This window comes from Xyrauchen texanus, chromosome 33 (assembly GCF_025860055.1).
Source record: "Xyrauchen texanus isolate HMW12.3.18 chromosome 33, RBS_HiC_50CHRs, whole genome shotgun sequence".
In the NCBI taxonomy this organism is placed as follows: Eukaryota; Metazoa; Chordata; class Actinopteri; order Cypriniformes; family Catostomidae; genus Xyrauchen; species Xyrauchen texanus.
The window spans coordinates 13,190,877-13,213,361 of NC_068308.1; the positions used below are offsets into that span (position 1 = coordinate 13,190,877).

General features: G+C 36.4%; 1 protein-coding gene across 1 annotated transcript; it reads right to left on the bottom strand.

Annotated features, from left to right (window-relative positions):
• Positions 1 to 6,279: 6,279 nt before the first annotated feature.
• LOC127627140 (leucine-rich repeat-containing protein 18-like) lies at positions 6,280 to 13,402 on the bottom strand. The gene is made up of 2 exons (XM_052103391.1): positions 13,190 to 13,402; positions 6,280 to 7,228 (listed from the first exon to the last, which is right to left on the bottom strand). The coding sequence occupies exon 2, from the start codon at positions 7,221 to 7,223 to the stop codon at positions 6,462 to 6,464; it is 762 nt and encodes a 253-aa protein (XP_051959351.1). The 5' UTR covers positions 7,224 to 7,228; positions 13,190 to 13,402; the 3' UTR covers positions 6,280 to 6,461.
• Between the last annotated feature and the right edge of the window lie 9,083 nt (positions 13,403 to 22,485).

The window sequence follows — 22,485 nt, forward strand, 5'->3', positions numbered from 1 at the left end:
AGATGAAATGAAGATTGTGATGCATCTGAAAATCAATTTCTTTACCCAGCACTACCTCAGAAAATGTATTTATTGTTACTTTCTAATATATTAGGGCCCATATAATACTTTTCTATGTTTTCCTTCAAAATCTTGCTATTTTTACAGTTTCAAGTTTCTACAACAAGCTTGTAGAAATAATATAACTTTGGAAAGATAGGAACATGTGCCTCGAGTTCAGCTGCCTTCTCAAAAAATTATGCCATGTTACATTTAGATTAAGACTGCAAGTTGATGCAAGATTTTAAATATAAAATCACATGGCCTCAGTATTTGCAGGGACCCACGTTTCAACATTTTTCACAATAATAAAAAAAAAAACTCAACCATTGCTCCTCCCCCCAAACTTTTAAATGGCTGTATCCTCCTGAATACAAAAACCTTTTAGGGGTTAAAATGAGTCAATAGCTTTAATAAGCTTTAGGCGTAATGTTAAAGAATTAGTAATATACTGTTTTAGATGTTGTACAGCATGTCATACTGCAGTACAACTGACAAAAAATATTTTATGTCAGCTACCCTTAAGCATTTTCATAAAATGATTTATTATTTCCCATAAACATCTTTTGGCACATTAGATGCTTTTATGTATTTTAGAAATTACATATCCCAGTCCACTTAGATGGGATGCTCTTGACCGTCTGGTCATTCTATACCCAGACAAGCAATTCTGTTGATAGCTGTGTCTTCAAAATGCTTTTGGTCTGTTTTGAAATAGCATTATGGGCAATCTGTATGTTTAGTCTCCCAGGGACATATTTTTCTAAACCGATCAAAGTGGATTCTTTGATGTTGAGATGTTTCTTTTAAAGGAATAGATTTCCTAAAAATGACAGTTCTCTCATCATTTACTCACCCTCATGCCGTACCAGATGTGTAGGACTTTCTTTCTTCTGCTGAACACAAACAAAGATTTTTAAAATAATATTTTAGCTCTTTAGGTTCATACAATGCAAGTGAATGGTGGCCAGAAATTAAAGTTCCAAAAATCACATAAAGGCAGCATAAAAGTACCCATATGACTCCTGTGGTTAAATCAATTTCTTCAGAAGTAAGTATATAATAGGTGTGGTTGAGAAACAGATCAGCATTTGAGTAATTTACTGTAAATCTCCACTTTCACTTTCACATTTTTCTTGTTTTGTTTTTGACCATTTGCATTCTTCATGCACATCATCACCTACTGGGCAGGGAGGAAAATTTATAGTGAAAAGGACTATAAAAGGAAATATTGATCTGTTTCTCACCCACACCTATTATATCACTGCTGAAGATATGGATTTAACCACTGGAGTCATATGGATTACTTTTATGCTGCCCTTATATGCTTTTTGATGTTGTTCTTGCAAGAAGATAAAATCCTTGAAGTTGTATTATTAAAAATGACAGTTGTCAATCATATTTAGAAAGATGTTTTTAATGTTATTTAATGAAAAATCCTCATTCTGTTTATGACTTTTGGGGGTCAAGTCTCTAATGAAGATTTGAGTGTTGAGGTGAATTCTGATAAATTATGGTGTTGCTCTGTTGACTTGCATAGCTCACTGATATGCAATGTCACGTGACTTATTGATTTTGCGAAGTATTAATTATTTAGAGGTACACGTCTAGAAACGGCACAGCGATGGAACATCAAGAGATGTTTGTGCTAGATTTTTCTTTTTAAATGATAATGCAGATAAGTCAGACCACCAAAGTCGAAGACCATTTCCAGGGAAAGCTGCTATCCTTCCATATCAGTTTCAGCTTTTTCTTTGATCCAGTTTAGCCCAAAAGCAGTGGAGTTTTGTTTACTTTGGCTTCTCATGGGAGTAATCAGATTACAGACCTCTATCCTCATTAAAAATGAGCAATTGCAAGGTTATGTTATAGAAGACCAATCCTCCAAACTTCATGCACTCCTGTTATTTGTGCAGTCTGGAACAACCACCATTTTTTGGTTTGCTAGTTCAGTTTATTTTTTTCAAATTACAATGCAAGGTATCTCATACTAGATGAAAACAAATGTCACTTGATCTGCACACAGTTCTCATTTCTCTTACAGATTAATGTTGCTGTATATGCTGTTGTCATTTTTATATACTGTGTTGAATTGTTTTATCTTTTCACTTGTGATGGCTTAGAGTGATGGACTGAGTGCAGATCAGCAAAACAGTGCAAAGGTTGGGGAATCAATATAATTGAGCCAGTTAATTAAGAAAGTCTTCCTCAAGAGGAAAAAAAAAAGATTAAAAAAGAAAAATCAATAAAGACATAATTGCAGTTACTAACACCTGTTCTTCATTAGAACAGATAATGCTGAAAGTAATCTATTTCTCGACGTACAAATACTTGGAAGCTCATTATATACAATATTTTAACAGATGATACACACACAAGCCACACACACACACACACACACAGGTGGCAACCAGTGGTGGACGAAGTACACATACCATGTACTTGAGTTAAAGTAAAGATACTCAAGGTAAAATATTACTCAAGTAAAAGTAAAAGTGCTGCCTTTAAACATTCACTTGAGTAAAAGTACAAAAGTATTTGCCTTCAAATGTACTTAAGTATCCAGGTACTATGATTTTTTATGGCCATAATGTCCTATTATAATTTGTCACAAGACTCTTGCTTAACTCAGTCTACATGAAGACTAATGTCACTCTTGGCACACCAATCTATTAATAAAATGACATTAATTAGTCAGATATATATATATATATATATATATATATATTTGAATTATGAATTACATTTTTTTGTGTGTTTAATTTTGGAGGGAAGGGACTGTTCCCATAAGGTATAATACATTTACAGTATTTACTGTATATATTTTTCTCGAGTGTCTATGGTCATAATTATTAACATCCTAATGTTATGATACATTCACATAAACCTGCACAACGCCATTAAATATATATATATATATATATATATATATATATATATATATATATATATACACACACATGCATAGAATATATATAAATATATATATATATATATATATATATATATATATATATATATATATATATATATATATATATATATATTCTATGTTATGGGAGCAGCCAATTTCCCTCAAAATTAAACACAAAAACGTATTAATGCAGTGTTTCTGCTACTCCCCAGAAAAAAAATGCTATTATATGAGTCATTTTAGTGTCAACATAATAAGCAATGTACATTATGCGTCAATATTTACCGATAATTGCTGCAATAATAGCTGCTGCTCTCTGCCCCGCTTAAAATCATTGGCAACGCAATTTGTTTGGAACTATTGAGAGCTACACGAATCACGTGACTGCGCGGCGGCGAGATCACTGTCGCAACCGTCTATGTTCGCAACTCTCATATCTAACGGCTCTGGGCTGCGTTTCCCGTACATCGACGTAACTTGCTGCTCCACTACCGTAGTACAATGCACTGTTGAAGAAATCAACTTGCTAGTCACGACTGTTTCCCGAAACCGTATTGTCTCAAATTGGTTGTTCAACCACGTTGGTTAATGATGTCACAAATGTGGTGGAGTAAAAACTACTTTTAATGAATCTGTTTGCGATCAAATTAATGCTAGATGTTTTGCTATAAATTACGGACATGTCATCTGAGGACTATCTCATATTTTTCTCAGTTATTTGCTTTATTTCCAGATTCAATCATAGGCTCGTTCTTACACACGAGAGCACGTTCACACATGCGCACTCTTCAAAAACGGTGCTTTAAATCTATTGACAAACTAAAAGACATAAAGGACATTTGTATCAGTGGCGGCTGCTGGTCTTTCAAAGAGGGGAAGCTCATTTTCGGCCTACATTATAAACTTATTTACCCTATTTTTTGCACTAAATCAATCTTAGGTGTTAATCTGCCCTGCTGTTTAATTCAAATTTTTTCCTCGTAAGGAACACTTTCAAATGGCTTCGCCAAAATCAGGTCGACAATATTAGCACCGTCTGCCATCGTGTGCAGTTTCACCCGTACGACACTAGCCTAGCCTACTGTATGAATGAATGAATGAACGAACGAACGCTCTAAAACAAAATATATTAAACTTGGTAAAACTGAAACAAGGAATGTGGTGTATAATTGTGTGAAATGTATTATGCAAATTGACTAGCAATTTCGCCAAACAAATATAAAGAAATAGGTTGCAGCAGTTTGTCTTTCGACTACACTTGAGAAATCCGCGATGGGACTGAGCTTGAAATAGCTTCAGTGACTTCTTATAGTACAGATTCACTGTCAATCAAAAGGAGATGCAGTCTTTCGACAGATCCTCCAATCATCACGCTGAAGCCCGAGTCGGGCCAGCCCACTCCTCATTCACCCCCAGAGACGCTGAGCGTCCGTGGGCGGGACATAATCGCAGCATTTATCCAATGACCGTCTATTTTCGGAGCACTGAAAAAAACTGTTCAGAGCAGCCCCGTTGAAGTCAATGGACGCTCGGCTTCAACAGGGAAATGCACTGATGCTACGGGAATGTATGAGAAGTAAATCGAGTCAGCCGACCTGCTATATGTAATGTAGCTGATTCTGAACGAACTCATCTTCGAGATGAACGTGTTCTAACGCATTTTTAGTCAATAAATTGTTTACACAATAGTACATATTTGACCATTATTTTCTTGACATTATAGGGGAAGCTGAGCTTCCCTTGCAGTCTTAAAGAAATCCCCACTGATTTGTATGTCTTCTAAATAAAAGATACTGATTGTACTGAATGTCATCTTGCTTATTTGGCTCAAGATAATAATTTATTAAGCCCACATGTTATAATAACAAGAAACTCTGCTTCTAACCACAGGTGGAGAGCTGTCGTTCCAACCACACAACTCTGCGATGCTGTTTGCGAATGTTCGTTGGAACGATGGTTTCGGGAAACACCGACTCGTTGAACTATGATGATAACGACGGAACTTGCGACCATAGTTGGCTAACGATGCTTTTGGGAAACACACCCCTGGTTCGCGCTTAGTAGATGCCGCCAAGGCAAGTTCAAAACAAAACGCGCATGCGCTGTACTGTGATTGGTGGCTCGTTTGACCAGTTACGTTTTTATCCACTCATAAATAAAAAGGAACGACTGATTTTGAAAATGTAGTAGAGTAAAAAGTAAGATATTTGACTTTGAACTGTAGTGGAGTTAAAGTAAAAGTCTCCCCAAATTTAAATACTTCAGTAAAGTACAGATACGCAAAAAAGCTACTTAAGTACAGTAACGAATTACATTTACTTCGTTACTGTCCACCACAAGTGGCAACACATAATATTAAATATCAAGATTAATCAAAATATAATGCTGAAACAGGATTGCAGAAGTTTATAACTATATATACAAATTTCTGTTATTTACAGAATAATACAAAACCTTAATGCAAGTTGACAATGGAGTGTTTACACTCAGAAATGTGCCCCAGATGTTTTTCTAAATGCATTAGATCTACCGTAGAGGGCAGCATTGACAGACTGAGGCTTTTTAGATCTTAGTTACTCCCAACTGGTAAAAACATACCTCAGACAACTCCACAGATACATGGCCAAAAGCATGTGGACCTCCAAACACTACACCGATATTGCTTGTTGGAACATTTAATTTCAAAACCATAGTTATTAATGGGGAGTTGTTCCTACTTATGCTGATATAACAGCTTTCACTCTTCTGAGAAATATTTCCACTTGATGTTGAAGCATGAAGATTTGCTCCATTTGTGCAGGCCAGTGAGATTCTACCTCACCAGACACAAGTGTTAATGGGTGTGGAGTGGAGGGGGGCGGGTCCGGGTCGGAATATCGCGCGCCCGCGCAAGTATGCTTTCACTACTTATAGAGAATACACCAACTAAAGTGCGGCTTTCCTGATGATACGGTCTAATGTAGTATGGTTAACTGCAACGTGACAGGTCAGTAGAAAAAGGGACACAAGACATTGAAATAGAGTATTATGAAAGCTCATGGCATTTATGATATTGCTTCCTTAGAGTCAGAAACTTGTCAGTGTTTGCAGACTGTTTGCGTTCTCTCAACTGAGAGTCATTTATCGTACAGGTATCATCTCATATATTGTTAATAGTCTATGAGTCTCCATAGACTAGAACAAACGTTCCTTTGTGCTTGGAGAGTCTGCGGGAGACTAATGGTTATGATATAGAACATGAACACATTCATTGTGCAACACTTTATGAACACATAATTGTACTCAAATGAACGAAACCTGTTTTAGATTCAGGTATTTGGTCGGTTTATTGTGATTGCATGAAATTAAAATTATCTGCTGATATTAATACATACTGTTCAATGTAAATATTATTTTGTTAAATAAAGCGTTATGAATTACATTTCTACATTCCTACACAGATATACCTTTCAGACAGGATATATTTGTAATCTTCACATGTTCATACAGCACTTCAAAGTTGTGCATTTCACCTCCATAGTGCCTGATTCTCTTGCACTACAGAGTTTGGCGTAATGAGCCCAGCAAACATTAACTTCTTTTTTGTAGAAGCTGCACTTATTCGACTGTCTAATCTCTCCCTTTCTTTCTTACACCTTTTCAAACAGTCAACACACAGACAGTCCTCCCTCACAAGGTACAGAAAATCCACTCTCTGGATGCGGTCTCGACTGTCATCTGTAGGAATGGGGTTAGACTTGATGTTCACCTTTTGCAGTTTTGAGAGGTTCTGGAGGCACTTGGGAAAACGTGTCAAGAGGTTGTTGAAGAGCCCCAATTCTTGAAGCTCTTTGAGAGCTGCTATGGATGAAGGGAGGGCATCGATGTGGTTCATTCCCAGGTTAAGGATCCGTAGGTTCCTCAGGAGACCCAGCTCATGCGGCAGGCCCGAGGTGGTCAGATGGTTGTTGCACAGGTTGAGGTTGTAGAGGTTATTCAGACGTCCTAAAGCCGCAGGTACCTGCTCCAAATGGTTGCTATGCAGGTCAAGCCACCGGAGGTTGACAAACCTGTCAATTGTGTCTGGAATCTTCTTGAGCAGGTTGCGGCTGAGGTCCAGTTCGTCTACATCGCAGAGCTTCAAGATGCACTTTGGGAAGGTGGCGATGTCCATGTTGCTGAGATCCAGGCGACGTTTTCCATCTATAGTTACCCTCAGAGCATTCTTTGCCATCTTGAGCGTGATTTTTCGACCTGTAGGATCATTTGATTTCTTCTTCCCCTTCACCATAGTGTCTATGAAAAAGAACATTGTGTAAATGAACAATACAAATGCAAACTGAAACTGAAACATCTCAAATATTTTCTTAAGAACACCTTCATTTTTTTCTTCTTAAGAATAAAATTACATGCTTTGACTTCGTCTTATGATACTAGCCTGCTCATGAGGTGGCGTTGAGTAATACAACAAATTCAATACTTCAAACTGGTAAATACATTTATATATTAATCAATTTTTCTAAGTAGAAAACATCACAATAATGTTTTTTTTAAGTGGAAGTCTGTGAGATGTGGTAGTTTAATGGCATTAATATTCACTCATAGGTGAATTTATATGATGGTAACCATTTGACAACTTTTAATTTGGCATGGAGCAAAAATAAACTTCAGCAGACAAGAGCTGGAGGTTCTTGTTGAGGATATTACTGCAAGGAAAAAGTTATTCTAGGGAAGCTTGATAATTACAGTGGCAATAAAAATTATTCAACCCCCCTGACCAGCAATACATTCTGGTGATGTGAATTATAACACATCAACTAAAACCTCATTAAACAGTCTAAGTAAGATTTTAATACACATTTGAGTGATTTTGAGGACAAAGAGTTCAGTTTACCCAAATATTTAAATAAAAAATAACTAATTCTCTCCACAAATGTCATGTCAAAATATTCAACCCCCAAAGTCAATCATTTGTGGAGCATCCTTTATCCTTAATAACATCAAATACATGTTTCAGGTAAGTGTTCTCAGGCTTCGGACACTTCTCTATTGAAATCTTTACACATTTCTCATGAGCAAAAGCTTCCAGCTCATTGACATTCTTGGTTTCTGTGCTGCCACTGCTTCCTTGAAATCCAAACAAAGGTTTGCAATGAGATTTTAATGATGAACTTTAAGGGTCATTCAATGACATTACACGACCCATCCCTGAACCAGATTTTGGACAACTTGGATGTATCCTTGGTGTTATTGTCTTGCTGGAAAGTCCAGTTATCACAAGCTTCAATTTACACACTGCAGGCATCACATTTTTCATGCCAAAATGGCCTGATACCTGAAAGAATCCATGTTTCAGTCACATAGTTAGGATATCTGTTTCCTGCAGCTGCAAAACACCACCATAACAGGACTGACCCACCTCCATGCTTGACTGTGGGGATGGTTTCGTTCTTGTCATCACCTTGTTATCTTACTCCAGATAACAAGATCCTTACTTTTAGACCCATGGGTCACAAACTCATTTTCAGTTTTGTGTCATACATCAATAAAACCTTCTTCCAGGACTCTACAGGTCTTTCCTAATTACTTCTTGAATATTCAGTCAACTTTAGTCAACATTTCCCTTGGTGAAGTTTTGCTTTCTTCCACACCCAAGAAGGTTGCTTTTGTACCATATTTTAAAAAATGAATGAATGGTGCTGCCAACTTTGTCTATTGGAAATTGAAGTGCCTTGGAAATGTACTTTAAGCAATAGCATTGGTCTTGTGTAATGAAATAATCTCCTCTATTAGCTTTTGTGACAGCTTATTTTTAATTGCATGTTTTGCATAAAAATAAATTTTTGCTTATGACACTAAACTTAAATGCCTTTGTAGAGTGATGGCTTAATATTGTTTTAAAACAATTACTCATGTAGCCTTACAAATGTAAGAAATGGCTACATGCAATAGGGGTTGAATAATTATGACATGGCTGTATGTTTTAAAAAATCCTGCTATTTAGAAATATTAGGTTATATATTCACAATATGACTTTAAATATGTCAGTAAACTGATATGTATTCATTCAAAATTCTTGGTCATCAGTAAAGGGGGGTGGGGGGTGCTGAATAATTTTGATTGCAATTGTATATCAGGTCATCAGAAAATAACCTGAGGACAATCTTAGCTTTCTAATGAATATTATTTTATTTTTTTTTAATTTGGAGAGATTGCGCTAAGCGGCACATCCGTTTCAATCGATTAGCATGAATAGTCTCCACATGAAAAAGCTTCAAACAACATTTATTGTTTAAACACATTTTATTGATAATATTTACAAAATGTGTTTTCATCTAAAATCACAGAAACAGCCCTTTGCATCTTCCAATATAATAGAACGTGCCACATATAATAACAACCCAGAAAATTAATTAACCATCATACCTTTTGGTAATGAATACAACTGTGTGGTTATATTATAGGAATGTTCCAGGTTCATCACAAGTTAAGCTCAATCGAAAGCATTTGTGGCATAATGTTGATTACCACAAAAATTTATTTCCACTCGTTCCTCCTTTTCCTTAAAAAAAGCAAAAATCGAGGTTCCAGTGAGGCACTTACCATGGAAGTGAATGTAGCCAATTTATTAACTTTAAAATACTCACTTTTTCAAAAGTATAACCACAAGAAATAAACAACATTTGTGTTAACATGATTTTAGTTTGATAAAATCACTTACAAACCTTTTTCTGTGTAAAGTTATCCAATTTCACAACATCGTTACCATGACGATGTCACAAACCCTAAAACAACTGTAAAAATTACACTTTAAACAACTTAACAGCTCAAATAATACACAAGTTTTAACAGAAGAATCAATGCAAGTGCATTTATAATTTCATAAGCTTCACATTTCTGTGTTTAAACCCTCCAAAAATTGGCCCCATTCATTTCCACTGTAAGTGCCTCACTGTAACCACCCTTTTTGCTTTTTTTAAAGAAAAGGAGGAACGAGTCAAAATAAATATGCTGCAAATTCTGTCGTTTTAGCTTAACTTTTATTGGACCCAGAACATTCCGTTAATTTTAAGATAAAAATATTCTTAACTTTTTTCATAAGTTAGAAATGAAGAAGAATTGGTAGTTAAGAAAAAAGTTTCATGAATCCGGCCCCAGGTTTCTAAAATAATTTTCAAGTGAAAACGTACAAGTGTGTGCGTCGCCAAACTCAAATTGCAAGTATCTTTCAATCCTACAATGCATTAGCTGCATTTCCACTATCGGGCCAAATGATGCGTGCTAGGGCCAGATGCATTCCCACTGTCACTTCATCATGCCTCCTCTGGGCTTTTTCAAGGCCAGTGGCTTTTGGCCCGCTAAATATCCTTGGGCCAAACAAGGCCAACTAGGGATTGAGGCGGGTCAATGTCAAAGGTGGAGTTTCACTGATTCAGGTCAGAGGTTTCAGCACCAAGATTGGTGAACTTGTAGGATGTGTATCCAGCGCACAAAGCAAATAAAAAAAAAAATTGCAGTGGACAGTAAAAATCTTTTCAATCGCACTATGGCCAAGTGGTGCCCAAAGATCATGATTCAAGATCATGGACGGAGTGCTGGGACATCGTCCCGCAGTTAGTGGTGAGACCACTCGGGACTCCATGGCAATTAAAGTCGGTGAGTTCTCAATGCTAACTTATCTTGCTAGATAACTAATATTTACATTCAATAAAAATCTTGATATTCTAGATAATAGATAACATGATACCTCAGCTTGAGCTTCCCTCTTGCTTGTGAAATGGCGAGGTGTGTGACGATGGCACCAGGGCGATTAAGGGCTTGCTTTAGGGCAACATTGCGGGGCTATTGTCCCGAAGGTGGGAATGCAGATTGGTTTTGGTATCGTGGCTTAAGGTCAGAGGCTATTGGCCCTGGCTGGCCAGTTGATAGCCCTGGCTCGCACTGGCCCAATGATGGAAAGTTAGTTAAAAACAAAATAATTAAAAATCAGCAAAGATTACAGACAAGGTGAGAGAAATGTCAATGACAAATACATTACATTTATTAAACTTATTGATAAACTGAATGAAAATATGTATTTTGCCTAATATTTGTGTGTGCTTTATATTTTTATTTTTAGATTATCGAGTCAGCTTTGTTATCTTAGCAACATGTCAAACTACTGAAATCAATTTTGTACGAGTCTCCTCAGCGCTTTGCATGAGAAGCTATATTTCTTTGATTCACAAAGTTGCTTCATATGTAGACGATTTCATAATGGTCACTAATGAGTTTCCATTTTTTTTAGGATGTTGCCTAATGAATAATATGCACTCAAATTCGAAACCATTGTTTATATGAATGTACGCATACTGGCACTGCCGTTCCACGACAATCGACCATACCCAGCTACAATTTTGGGGGCTTCTGACAATTGTTTTGCGACACTGAGTGCATTGACAGTTTTAAATTAAATTAAATTTGACCCAAATTGTTATCACGGGACATATGCTATTGACATTAAACTTTGATAGAAGATACATTGTGTATAGGGAATTTATCAGTAACAACTTTTTTTGTGCTTTGGCAGCTTGAATAATGCCTAGGCAATTTATTGAGAAACTGCACAATATCGTCACCCTTTTAATCTTTCAATTTGCGCAGTTGCGCTTTTTTTATATACCAACCTGCAAACTTATCCCATAACCTTGTTAATTCTTGAAGAAGTGCAAAAACTTTTGTATGAAATGTGTTATATGTGCAATACCTGTGTTTTGTCCTACCTTTTTCTCCAGTGTGTGGTATGCTAGGCTTTGGAACAGAGCCATTATATTCATGCCTTCACTGTATGTTGAAGGTCTACGAAAACTGTCCTTCTTACACCAAGGAGAATGATGATAAGGATTGTAATCCCTTGAGACACATTACAGACTGTATTGGGGGAAAAGTGTTTGAGAGTGTGGCTGATAGAGGTGACTGTCATGCTTCAGTGCTGTTGTCGAAGGACACACAGCACAGGTGACACTGATGAGCGCTTTGGTTTAATGAAATGAAAGATGGCTGAAATTACTGAAAATTAATATTTTAAGGCACACCATGTAGGCTATTAGATATTTATATTATAAGATGTCTTTAAAACTTATGATTCCAGAAATGTCTATAACTGTAGAAGCTGTTGAAGGGAGTTGTTACTTCTTTTCTTCATATTTTAAATACATTTAAGAGATCTCGAGGCATTCCTGGAAGTGTGCTGAGGCCCCCTAGTGGGTCCTGGCTCCGTGGTTGAGGACAACTGGTATAGCTGACTGCAAATGCCCATTCCGTAAAATTAAGGGACATTTTTGGCTATTTAATTTTTTAAAGAAAATAATAATTTTAATTTCCCTTGTGTTATAGTTATTGATTACAGAGACATAATCTCTATAATCTGAAATAAATGTTTTATGTTTTTATTTATAATTAAATTCAATTTTTATCCATGATGGCAAAGCCCCATTTTCAGCTATTCAGTTATTACTCCAGTCTACTAAAAAAATAAATAAAAAATAAATAAAAAAAGATATATATTTTCTTAGTTTAGTTACAGCAAGCAGACTCTGAAAACAAATGAGTTAAAGCCAAAATATGTGCTGTACAATATGAATATTCCACCACAGCTCAATATATCAGAGCATTCACACCAGTATCAGAAATAAAGGATAGCTCGGGGAAAAAATGCCACAAAAAATAAATAAATAAATAATAATAATAATAATAATAATATATATATATATATATATATATATATATATATATATATATATATATATATATATATATATATATATATATATATATATATATAATGTTCTAGTCTTAGTCTAGTTACTCTATACACATTATCACATACACATTTGTATTACATTTTATGGGCAGAAGGTAATATATTGTGAATCTAAATATTCAGATTAATTAACTGATTAAATTAAAGTATTTAAATAAAAAGATGACACTGTACATTTTTACGTATTTAATATGTGTTGAAAAAGAGCCCCCATAAATGTAAAAAAATGCCCCTAAAAATTTAATCCAGGGGACAAAGTTAACTTCTGACACTGATTCACACTGAGCACAAGGCCACCAGTCCAATATAGGCTAGTTGGATCTCTTAAACAGTAATAAGCAGCTTACTATTACTGTAACAGTGGAAATATTTGTATAAAATTAGATGAATCCTAACTTTAAAACATTAATACAACAATGTTTGCCTTATTTAGAGAGGAAATTTAGCTTCCTTACCTGCTGTGATTGGATCTCTATCTCTCAGAGTAGCTCAGAGTCTCAGAAACTACTGTGTGCTCATTATTACAGATCACCTTTGTTAAGGATCCTTGCATGTGAATAATGTACAAGCATCTCTCGGGAACCCTGTAAATAAAAACCAGCAGGGTAAACCTTATTTACTTAATTTCCTCTGAGTGTAGAGTACGGCTTGCTGCTGCCCTTATGGGATTGTTGTAACAGTTGTGACCACGGTGAGGACAGCTTTGTTTTGCTTTCTGTCTCCAGGCAACAGAAATATGCAGTTCTGCCACTGATCAGTGAGTTCTGCCTGGTAGTTTAATGGCCTTGTTGCAGGCTTGCTGAGATTAAAATGGCTCGTTTTTATTAGATGACAAAGATATTTAGAGTTTTATTTTTAATGAACATTTATTTTAACCAACATCAAGATTTTAGGTATTAATGTATTAAATAAAATAACCTTTTGTTATTCACACTAGTTTATTTGAATTGGACCTGCAGTGTGACGAATCAAAAAATGCAAATATTCCATGTAGTGTTTTAATTAATAATTAAAACTGCATAATAAAATGATCAAAACACTGTTTAAAATACTTTTAGATGGTGTTTTGGATGTGAAATGAATTTAATGTTTTAACTACCCATACAAATGGCAGTATGTGTAAGTCTAGTTCGAAATGGTTAGTCTGGCAGAGGTCAACTATTCAGGTCAGACTAAACTTTTTGTATGCAATTTAAATGAGTTTACACTAAGTTTCTTATTTTATTTGTATTTATTTATTTTTGGCATTGAATTCCTTATTCATTGATTGTTATTTTGCAAGTCTGTAAGTTTAACCATTTAACCATGTCTATGCATGCATGTCTAAATGTAATCTAAAACTTGCCTGTCATGGCCCAGATCTTACAGTAAGTGAAGACAATCGTTTCACTGTTAGATAAGTATGACATGGTATCATCATACATGGGTTGATTTGTCTTCCAGTAGTTAATCACTACTAGCTTTATGTTTAACCTGTTAAGTATTACATTTCACTTACTTTCAAACAATCTCTACATTGCATTTTACCACCAAGAGAGGGCAGTATAGTGCTGTGATGAGTTTGAAGTATGAAGGGTGTGTTTACTTTACTGAAAGATGATGGAAAGGAGTTTGGAACCTTGCAAATATTTGTATTATTTTATAATTGATAGTTAGCTTTTAATTTAGAATAATGGAATAAATACACAAAAATGAATGCATTAACTTGTAAATCACAATTTCTGTAATGAAATGCAAAGGAAATATGAATGTAAAACAAGAGGACATACAGTACTTTATCTTTCATCCTGCAGCTTTGCTCAACTTTCAGTATCTCATCATTTTTATAATCATAAAGGCTGGCTTACTCAGACTAGGTGAGTCGTAACTAACTCAAGTGTTTGCATTAGACAAAACAATCCATTCACTGATCATAATACAGGCAGTTATTTAAATGGCAAGGCATTGCACCTCAAGTCACCTGCGAGTCTAAATCTACTGTAGGTCAATTGAAAAGCATGACGTGGATCTGAGTTATGCATTATGCAGAATTTTACCAAGTAGGGCATGTTCCTGGATTAACATCCTTGTTGGTCCTGGAACACCATTTCCAATGAAGTAATTAGACTTTAGGGTTAGGTTTGTGTTTAAGGTTAAGGTAAAGACTATGCTTGTTTGATGGGAATGTTGTTCTAAGACCAACAAAAGAACCAGAGACGCATTCTATACTTGGCAAAATCATGGTCACCCACCTTGAACGCTGTTATTATCTAATAGGTGGTCTTTTTGCCATGGAAAAGCCTATAAATATCCTTTGTTCCATGTTATTTTGACTTGCATCATTCTAGGTTTTTGTTCTAGGTTAGTGTTTTTAATGTTCATGTTTTTCATTAATAATAATAATAATAATAATAATAATAATAATAATAATAAAAATAGGGTTAGTGTTAAAGTAGAAGGATTTTTTTTAAATAGCCCATTTGTTTCAGTGTTTATGACTACTGTATATTTAAATAAACTTTTTGGAATCTTTTAGACTCTTGTTGTAGTCTATAATGTCTAATTTCCTGCATTTGAAGCTACAGGTGTGTATCTGTGTCACTATTAAACATTGATATCCTACCCACAGGCTAATGTCAAATTGCTTGTGCGGGAAAGGGGATCTAAAGGCTTCTTAGAGAGCACATTTCAGAGCTTACTCACTGCAACTCACAAACTGCTGCTTGACTGACATGCAAGGATCTGGTTTCTGGTTCTGAGAAGCCCAACATAAGAGTCTCTTGTTTTCTCCTACTCATCCTGTCACATCTCGAGTTAGAAACAGATTGGATGGAAAAAGTGAAGAAGGGAGAGGTCAGGAGGTCAGGTTTGTGAAGCATGCTCGAAGTCAAAGAACTGAAAAGAGAAACTAGATTTTCAGTTGAGCTTGTCAGTGCAAAACACTTTTTTGTTTTTGTTTTTTTGGTGTGTGTAGTTTTTAGCCCATTGCTACTGTATAAAGTTGATAAGATGTTGTTTACTGGCCAAGTCAAAAGACCTCACACCAAGACATGCTGATCCCTATATGTCTCAGTCCCTTCTGCAGTGTAGGTCTTTGAGATTTTTCCACCTGTTTTATCACCTGCCAAGCAGAACAAACCAAATAGGTAAAGCTGCAGGCCGGAGACCTCCAAATCTCCAAAATAGCACTGCATGCAGCTACATCGAACAAATAAAAAATACAATTGAAGTGAGGTTTACTTTAAAAACCTAGGAAAAAATGTCCATGCAGAAATTACTAGTATATTCAACAGATCATATATTCAAATAAAAGCTGCACACAATTCTTGGTGGCTTTAATTAGAACATCTCAAGTTAATGTTTCAAGTAAATTTCACACACTTTTTGTTTGTACATTTTACTCAAGCAATGTTGCTCTGAATTAGGCCAAGCTTTAAAAGTGTACAAGCATTTTGATGCTTTTTTTTAAATGCACCTAATACATTTTTCCACATGACACGTGGGAGCCTTTTCAAGGAATGGTTTGTAGTTTATTATACAATATCCCCTTGCTTTAATGGTTATAGAAGCAGGATCCAGAGCACACACAGACCTGAACACTTGATGCATGAAAGATGATGACGGTAACAATCAACAGAGACTTTTTTTAATCATGATCAGGTCATTTTAAGTAGAAATTCTTCAGACTTTACAAAACAAGACATTACCAAATGTAACAACAAAATCAATAATAAAATTGGTGTAAATCAACTTGCAATCAGTGAAACTATGCAAGCTCATTAATTATTCAAGCTTGGTGCATGCTGGGAACACCAACTTCTAAGTAAAATTTACTTTATTTACTTGAGAAATGTACTCAAATTAGCAAATAAATATGACAAGGGTTTCTCCGGATTCATACACAATGATATATTGTTAACATAACAAACAATTACAGTTAATTAGGACTGTCAATCGATCATTTTTTTACATTTAATTATTTACATGGTGTGCTTATTAATTAATTGAATTAATCACAATTAATTGCATCTATAAATATTTGCTGAGAAAGCCCCTCAAATAACAATAATTAAATAATTAATGATGAAATGATTACAAATAGTTATATTGAAATTATATATATATATATATATATATATATATATATGTTTGTGTGTGTGTGTAATAAAAAGTAATATTTAAAAACTTGAATGCATTAGATTAGTGTTGACGTCATATCTGTACACAGAGAAAATAAGATCTGGCTACTATAGCGCATGTGTGGGAGTAGCTGATGCTGAAAGTTTGATGTCACATGAACGAGAAATATTGACCATGGATCATTCAAAACGGTTGTAAAAACAAAGAAACTCCGAACAGAACAAAGCCTACAAGCAAAAAGGGAAAGCGACAGAGTCCGTAATAAAACCCGAATCAACGTCAGCTTGGCTTTTCAGAGGTGGCGACAACTTTGAGATCTGAAAGGACTTAAAAGCGACACAGAGATGGCTTTTTATTTACTCAACAGGTAAGATATTTTATTGATATTGATTATGTATAGTTGTATGGGTGTGTTTAGTGAAATACAATAATTATACTGTAATTGGTGCAGAACTTTTCACTTGCTAGCACACGTGTGAATTTTTCTTTAGAATGGCAATAATTTATATAAACAGATCCTTTATTCCTTGGCTTGTGAATCTTGAAATGATGTTGACCACTGGTTGGTAACAATGGCAATCTATAAATTACTTACTACCATTTTATATTTGGCCAGAATATCCTTCAGTTATAAAAACTATACAACATTTGACCTTATCAGACTAGCAATCGTTATGTCTAATGTTAAGGAACGTTGCCTAACATTTGTATTGGCATCTATTTCAAAATATCAATGTTGCCAATAAGTCAAAACAACAGCATAAGATATGGCACTTATCTGCTCAGGTGACATGTTTTCAGATATCCATTTTGTCCTTTTTTTCATTATTTATTGTCCATTCGCTCTGATAAGATGTCCTGTATTCAAGTGTACACCGGTGCCTCGAACCAAATTCATCCGCACAGAGGAGCAAAACCGAAGCACAACTTACATTATCATCAAAACAATGTTCTTCTGCAAGACACGTGCAGTTTTTATTTTTTAACCACTAATATGTAAAAAGTGACATATTTACTGTTGTGCTGTCAGAGTTGACTTTCTTGTGCTTGCAGAAAATTCTCCTGTGTTACCTGCTCCCAAGTGTGGAGTTTTGCTCTAAGGTCAAGAACGTTTTGAATTTGGTTTTTGCTATTCGAAGGTCCTTCCTCCCAAGCCTCCCATATGACGTCAAGCATACCATGCGGTCGACTCCCATACAATAGCTCAAAGTGGTAAAACCCTGTGGAGGCTTGCAGGACCTCTCATACTGCAAACAGCAGGTGTTAGAGCTGCTTATCCCAATTTTTAGCGTCTTCATGTACAAACTTACGAATCATGTTTTTCAAGGTCTTATTAAATCGTTCGACCAACCCATCAGTTGGCTGGTGATCAACGCTTGTGCAAACTGATTTGATGCCTAATAATTTTTACAGTTTGAGTAGTGTACGTGACATGAATTTTGTGCCTTGATCAGTGAGGATTTCCTTTGGAATCGCCACTCCGGAGATCATTTTGAAGAGTGCCTCCGCAACACTATGTGCTGAGATGTTGCACAGAGGCACTGCTTACGGATGTTGCATTGCATATTCCACCAGAACTAATGCAAAGTGATGCCTGTGTGCAGTCTGCTCTAATGGCCCGATGAGGCCGATTCTCTCGAAGGGGACCTTGATCAACAGCAGAGGGCACAATGGCACTTTTGGGGTGGCCTGTGGGTTCACCAACTGGCTTTGACGGCACGCCGCACACCATTTTCATACATAACAGTGAATACCCAGCCAAAAAAAAGAACCATTATATGGTTCAAAGTCTTTTAGTGTCCTAAGTGACCAGCCATTAGGTTATAGTGAGCTGCCTGGAAGAGTGTTTCCCGACGGCTCTTTGGTACAAATAGCTGAGTTGTATTCTCTTTGGTCTGAGTGTCCTGCATCACACGAACCAACCACTCCTTAATAAAAGAAAAGTATGGGTATGTGAGTGCAACATTAGTCTGGAGCAGTTGAACATCAGTTACTTTCACCTGGTTGAAGGCGTGCTTGAGGGTCTCATCACGTGACTGCTCCAGAGGGAAATACCCCTCAGGTAAGCCCCTGAGTACAAGAATTCCCTAGTCTGCATCATCATGATGCGGGAGCCACCGTTGATGGCCCTGGCACCGCTTCTCCAGCCATAGTGTTGCACATCACATACCGCAACACTACTTTGCAGGACCCATCCACACACATTACACCCAATACATTTTTAAAACCAGGCCAATTGGTTCCCAGAATTAGTGGATGGGTGAGGCGGGAGTTAATCGCGGTCTCAACTCTATGCAAGGGGATGGAGAGAGAGCAGAGAGAGGAGAGAGAGAAGAAGAAAAACATTGTATAGCTGCCTCCTGGAAACACTGCCATGTAGTCCTTTGCCAGCTTGATGGCCTCTTCCAGCGACCCCGGGCGGTGGCACTCTGACATTCCTTGAGGAATTTGGGAGAATAAATGTTCCTGTACCACCAGATTGACAACCTCCATGGCACCATGGTTTGCCTCTGCTAGCTGTTGGGTAAAAGCAAACGGGTGGGCGTGCCTCCCGATGCTCAGGGATCTAAAGAGCTGCTGACTCTGCTCGGGGCTATGACCCACCCATTGCTGGATGGCCTTCTTTTAGTGTTGGTAGTCGAGGAGGCTGGTGGTGGGAAGTTGTTGTGCCACAAGCTGCGCCTATCTTCATCAGGGCCATGGGTGGGGTGGGCTTCAGGGAGGTCGCAGCACCAGCCCCCTCTCTGCCAACTAGGCTTTGGAGCACCTGACGGTCCTCTGCTTGTGCCTGGAGCAGGATTGGAAACTCTGTTCCTGCTCCAGGCGTATGTCCGTGAGGGCTTGGTGTTGATTTTGCTGGATGCTCACGACTTGAAGACTACAGACTCCATAACACCATTCTCCACCAAAGCCAGGTTTTCGGCACCACTGTGAAGGATTTATGTTCGTTGGCAATGGAGGAATCAGGAGGCAGTAAACTATCTACGTGAGTATTATTATTTACTCATTCAGGGTCACACAAAACTTTAACATAAAAGGGCTTTTAGTGGCCAAACATAAACAGAATAGTCTTGGTGTTTCTCACTACAATATAGCATTAATAGACAACACTCTCCGCTGTCACTCTCTCTCCCACTCTGACGCGCTGGCGTGCCTTATAAGGTCTCCCTCTGCCAACACTATAACGACAGATGTTAGAGTGATTACAGCCCAGGTGACGAGCCTTACTGCTTTCCCTCTCCTGCAGATAGACACATGACCCCCCTCATCCCCACCCCCACCCCCATGCCACAGATCTATTGTCTTTTCTACATTCTTTTGCCCAGAGTTAGACAGATATATGTGTGTTATCATAGATGTCAAAAATCCATGTATTTTTTCCATAGAGGAATTGATTATAAACGATCACTTAACGAAAATAATGATAAACCTTTAAGACAAACCTACTGCAAGTTCTGATGTGTGATTGAGCATTGAGCTCTCAATTTTATATGATTGTAAAGCCACCAGTCCACAATTTTTCTTCATTTTTTATAAATCGTGTTTAATAGCAGAATATCTGGTGAAAGAAATACACTTCCCAGCAATTCAATCTTGAATTTACCAGCAGCAACCAACCACTCCCTCTCAAAATAATATATTTGTATAGTATACTTTGCAATAGAATTTAAATATATTGATCCTACACTTAAAATCAACAACTTTAAATCAATCGTTTTATATATTTTCATAATTATATTTGATTTGCAATGTGTCATGGAATTGTACAGCAGTTCATTCCCTCATTAAATACATACACACACTTTCGTGTACCTTCGTCTTTTTGATTTTCAAGTCAAATCAAAGTTTGTGATCTTGTGATTCACCTCGAAGCTGGTTGGTTTGGTTCATGACTTAGAACTCTTTTGTGAAGGATTTTATGAAATCCCATATGGGACTAATAAAAACAAACAAAAAAAATAAAAGCCTTTCAGAACAAAGACTGTTGAAAAAGTGGCTGGACACTGATGCACTCTTTTATTTGTTTTGATTGGCTGAATCACTGTGGAGAGGGTCTGCAGATTGTGCTGAATACATTCTGAACACATGCTCAGTGTTATTATGTTACATCTGTCTGTCTCCTGTTACTACACATAAGATCTTCCTCCAAGAGCCTTTGCTATCTGATGCTGTTTTACAGTGTCAGTTACAGGATTGTCCTCACCTTTAACTGTTGTCAAACAAGCTTAATAATGTACATGACTTCAAAAATGATTAATTCTTCATTCTCAAATTAGTAAATTGTTTGTATCTCTTGTTTTGTGATTAATTTGTTTCTGTTTGTATCATCCCTTTAAATCTTAAAAAAATGAAAATTTGTGAAATGGAATTATATGTTTTGCGACATTCTCTGGAAAACTGGCAAATGGAAGTCAGCTTGTATAAAGAGTCAAGGATGTGGTTTTGCTCAGTTTTTTTAGCATGTCGTAGGTGGGGCACATGCAAGCCTCAGTTGACCTACTTCATAAATGTTTACCTGGATGCCGTTCAAAGAATCTCGTCTGAGACTCATCCGATGGTTAAAAAAATGGAAACCTTTCATTTATGAGGTAATCCAAACACAAATGTCATTTTAGTGTACTCTTTCACTCTTTTGGCATGTCCTTCAGGCTTAAACATATTTAAGGCTGACTTAGGGCATTTTGAAACAATAGAAGCAATGTTTTTCTTCTTCATTTGATGAAATATAATAAAGTAGCCAAAAATAGATTTTGTATGGTCACCACCTTTTTATTTGCTGGACACACAAGTTTTTCAGATTGCAACATGTGTAAATCACCAGTTGCAAACAAATAATAAGTCATGCAGTTCAAACAGGTTTACCAAAATGTGTCAGAAGAAAAACACTGTTTGCATACAGCATACTAAGATTATAATTGTAGCTTGGCTTGTATAGAACCATGACTGAATCTTTTTTTGCAAGTTACAATATGTTAAGCCTTCAAAAGCTGTTAGAAACAATTACTGAGCCATAGGATCCAGGGGCATAGCAGCAGTCATTTTAAAAGTGTGGGTGTCAGTAGGTGGCTCGCATTAATATTGCAGTATATATTAATATATAAGTATTATACATTTGTATTTGCAGAATTTTAATATTCAAATATTTCATATTAATTGCAAAATTTTGCTAAATTAGCTGCAAAAATAAAGTAAAAAATAAAATAACTCTCCTTTGTGTGTTCTTCATCTCTAGATTATTCATTTAGATCAACATCAAAGCCGATAAAAAACATGGATAAATGAGCATTGTTGAAAGAAACTGTAGAAATGAACAGAGCTGTGTTGATTAGACTGTCTGACCGACGGCCTATTAAGTAAGTGTTGCTTCGGCTCATGAAACTCACCTGTGATTGGCTGGATGGTCACTCAATCAGTGCAAATAACAAAATGCAATGAATCTTGTATATAAATCCAACCATTTGGACTAGGTATGGGTTTAGATTGTCCCCAGGGCTGCTACGCCTTGATAGGATAAATCCGTTGTTATAAAACATGGATGTACTATTAGCTGCACAACCATGTACACAACCAGTCAAATGTTTGGACACACTTGACTGAATTTATCTGTCAAGATCTTTTGTTAAAACCTTAT

What these genes read in the sequence shown, in the direction of transcription:
- LOC127627140 (XM_052103391.1), bottom strand. Translation starts at nt 7,223, where the DNA reads ATGGTGAAGGGGAAGAAGAAATCAAATGATCCTACAGGTCGAAAAATC.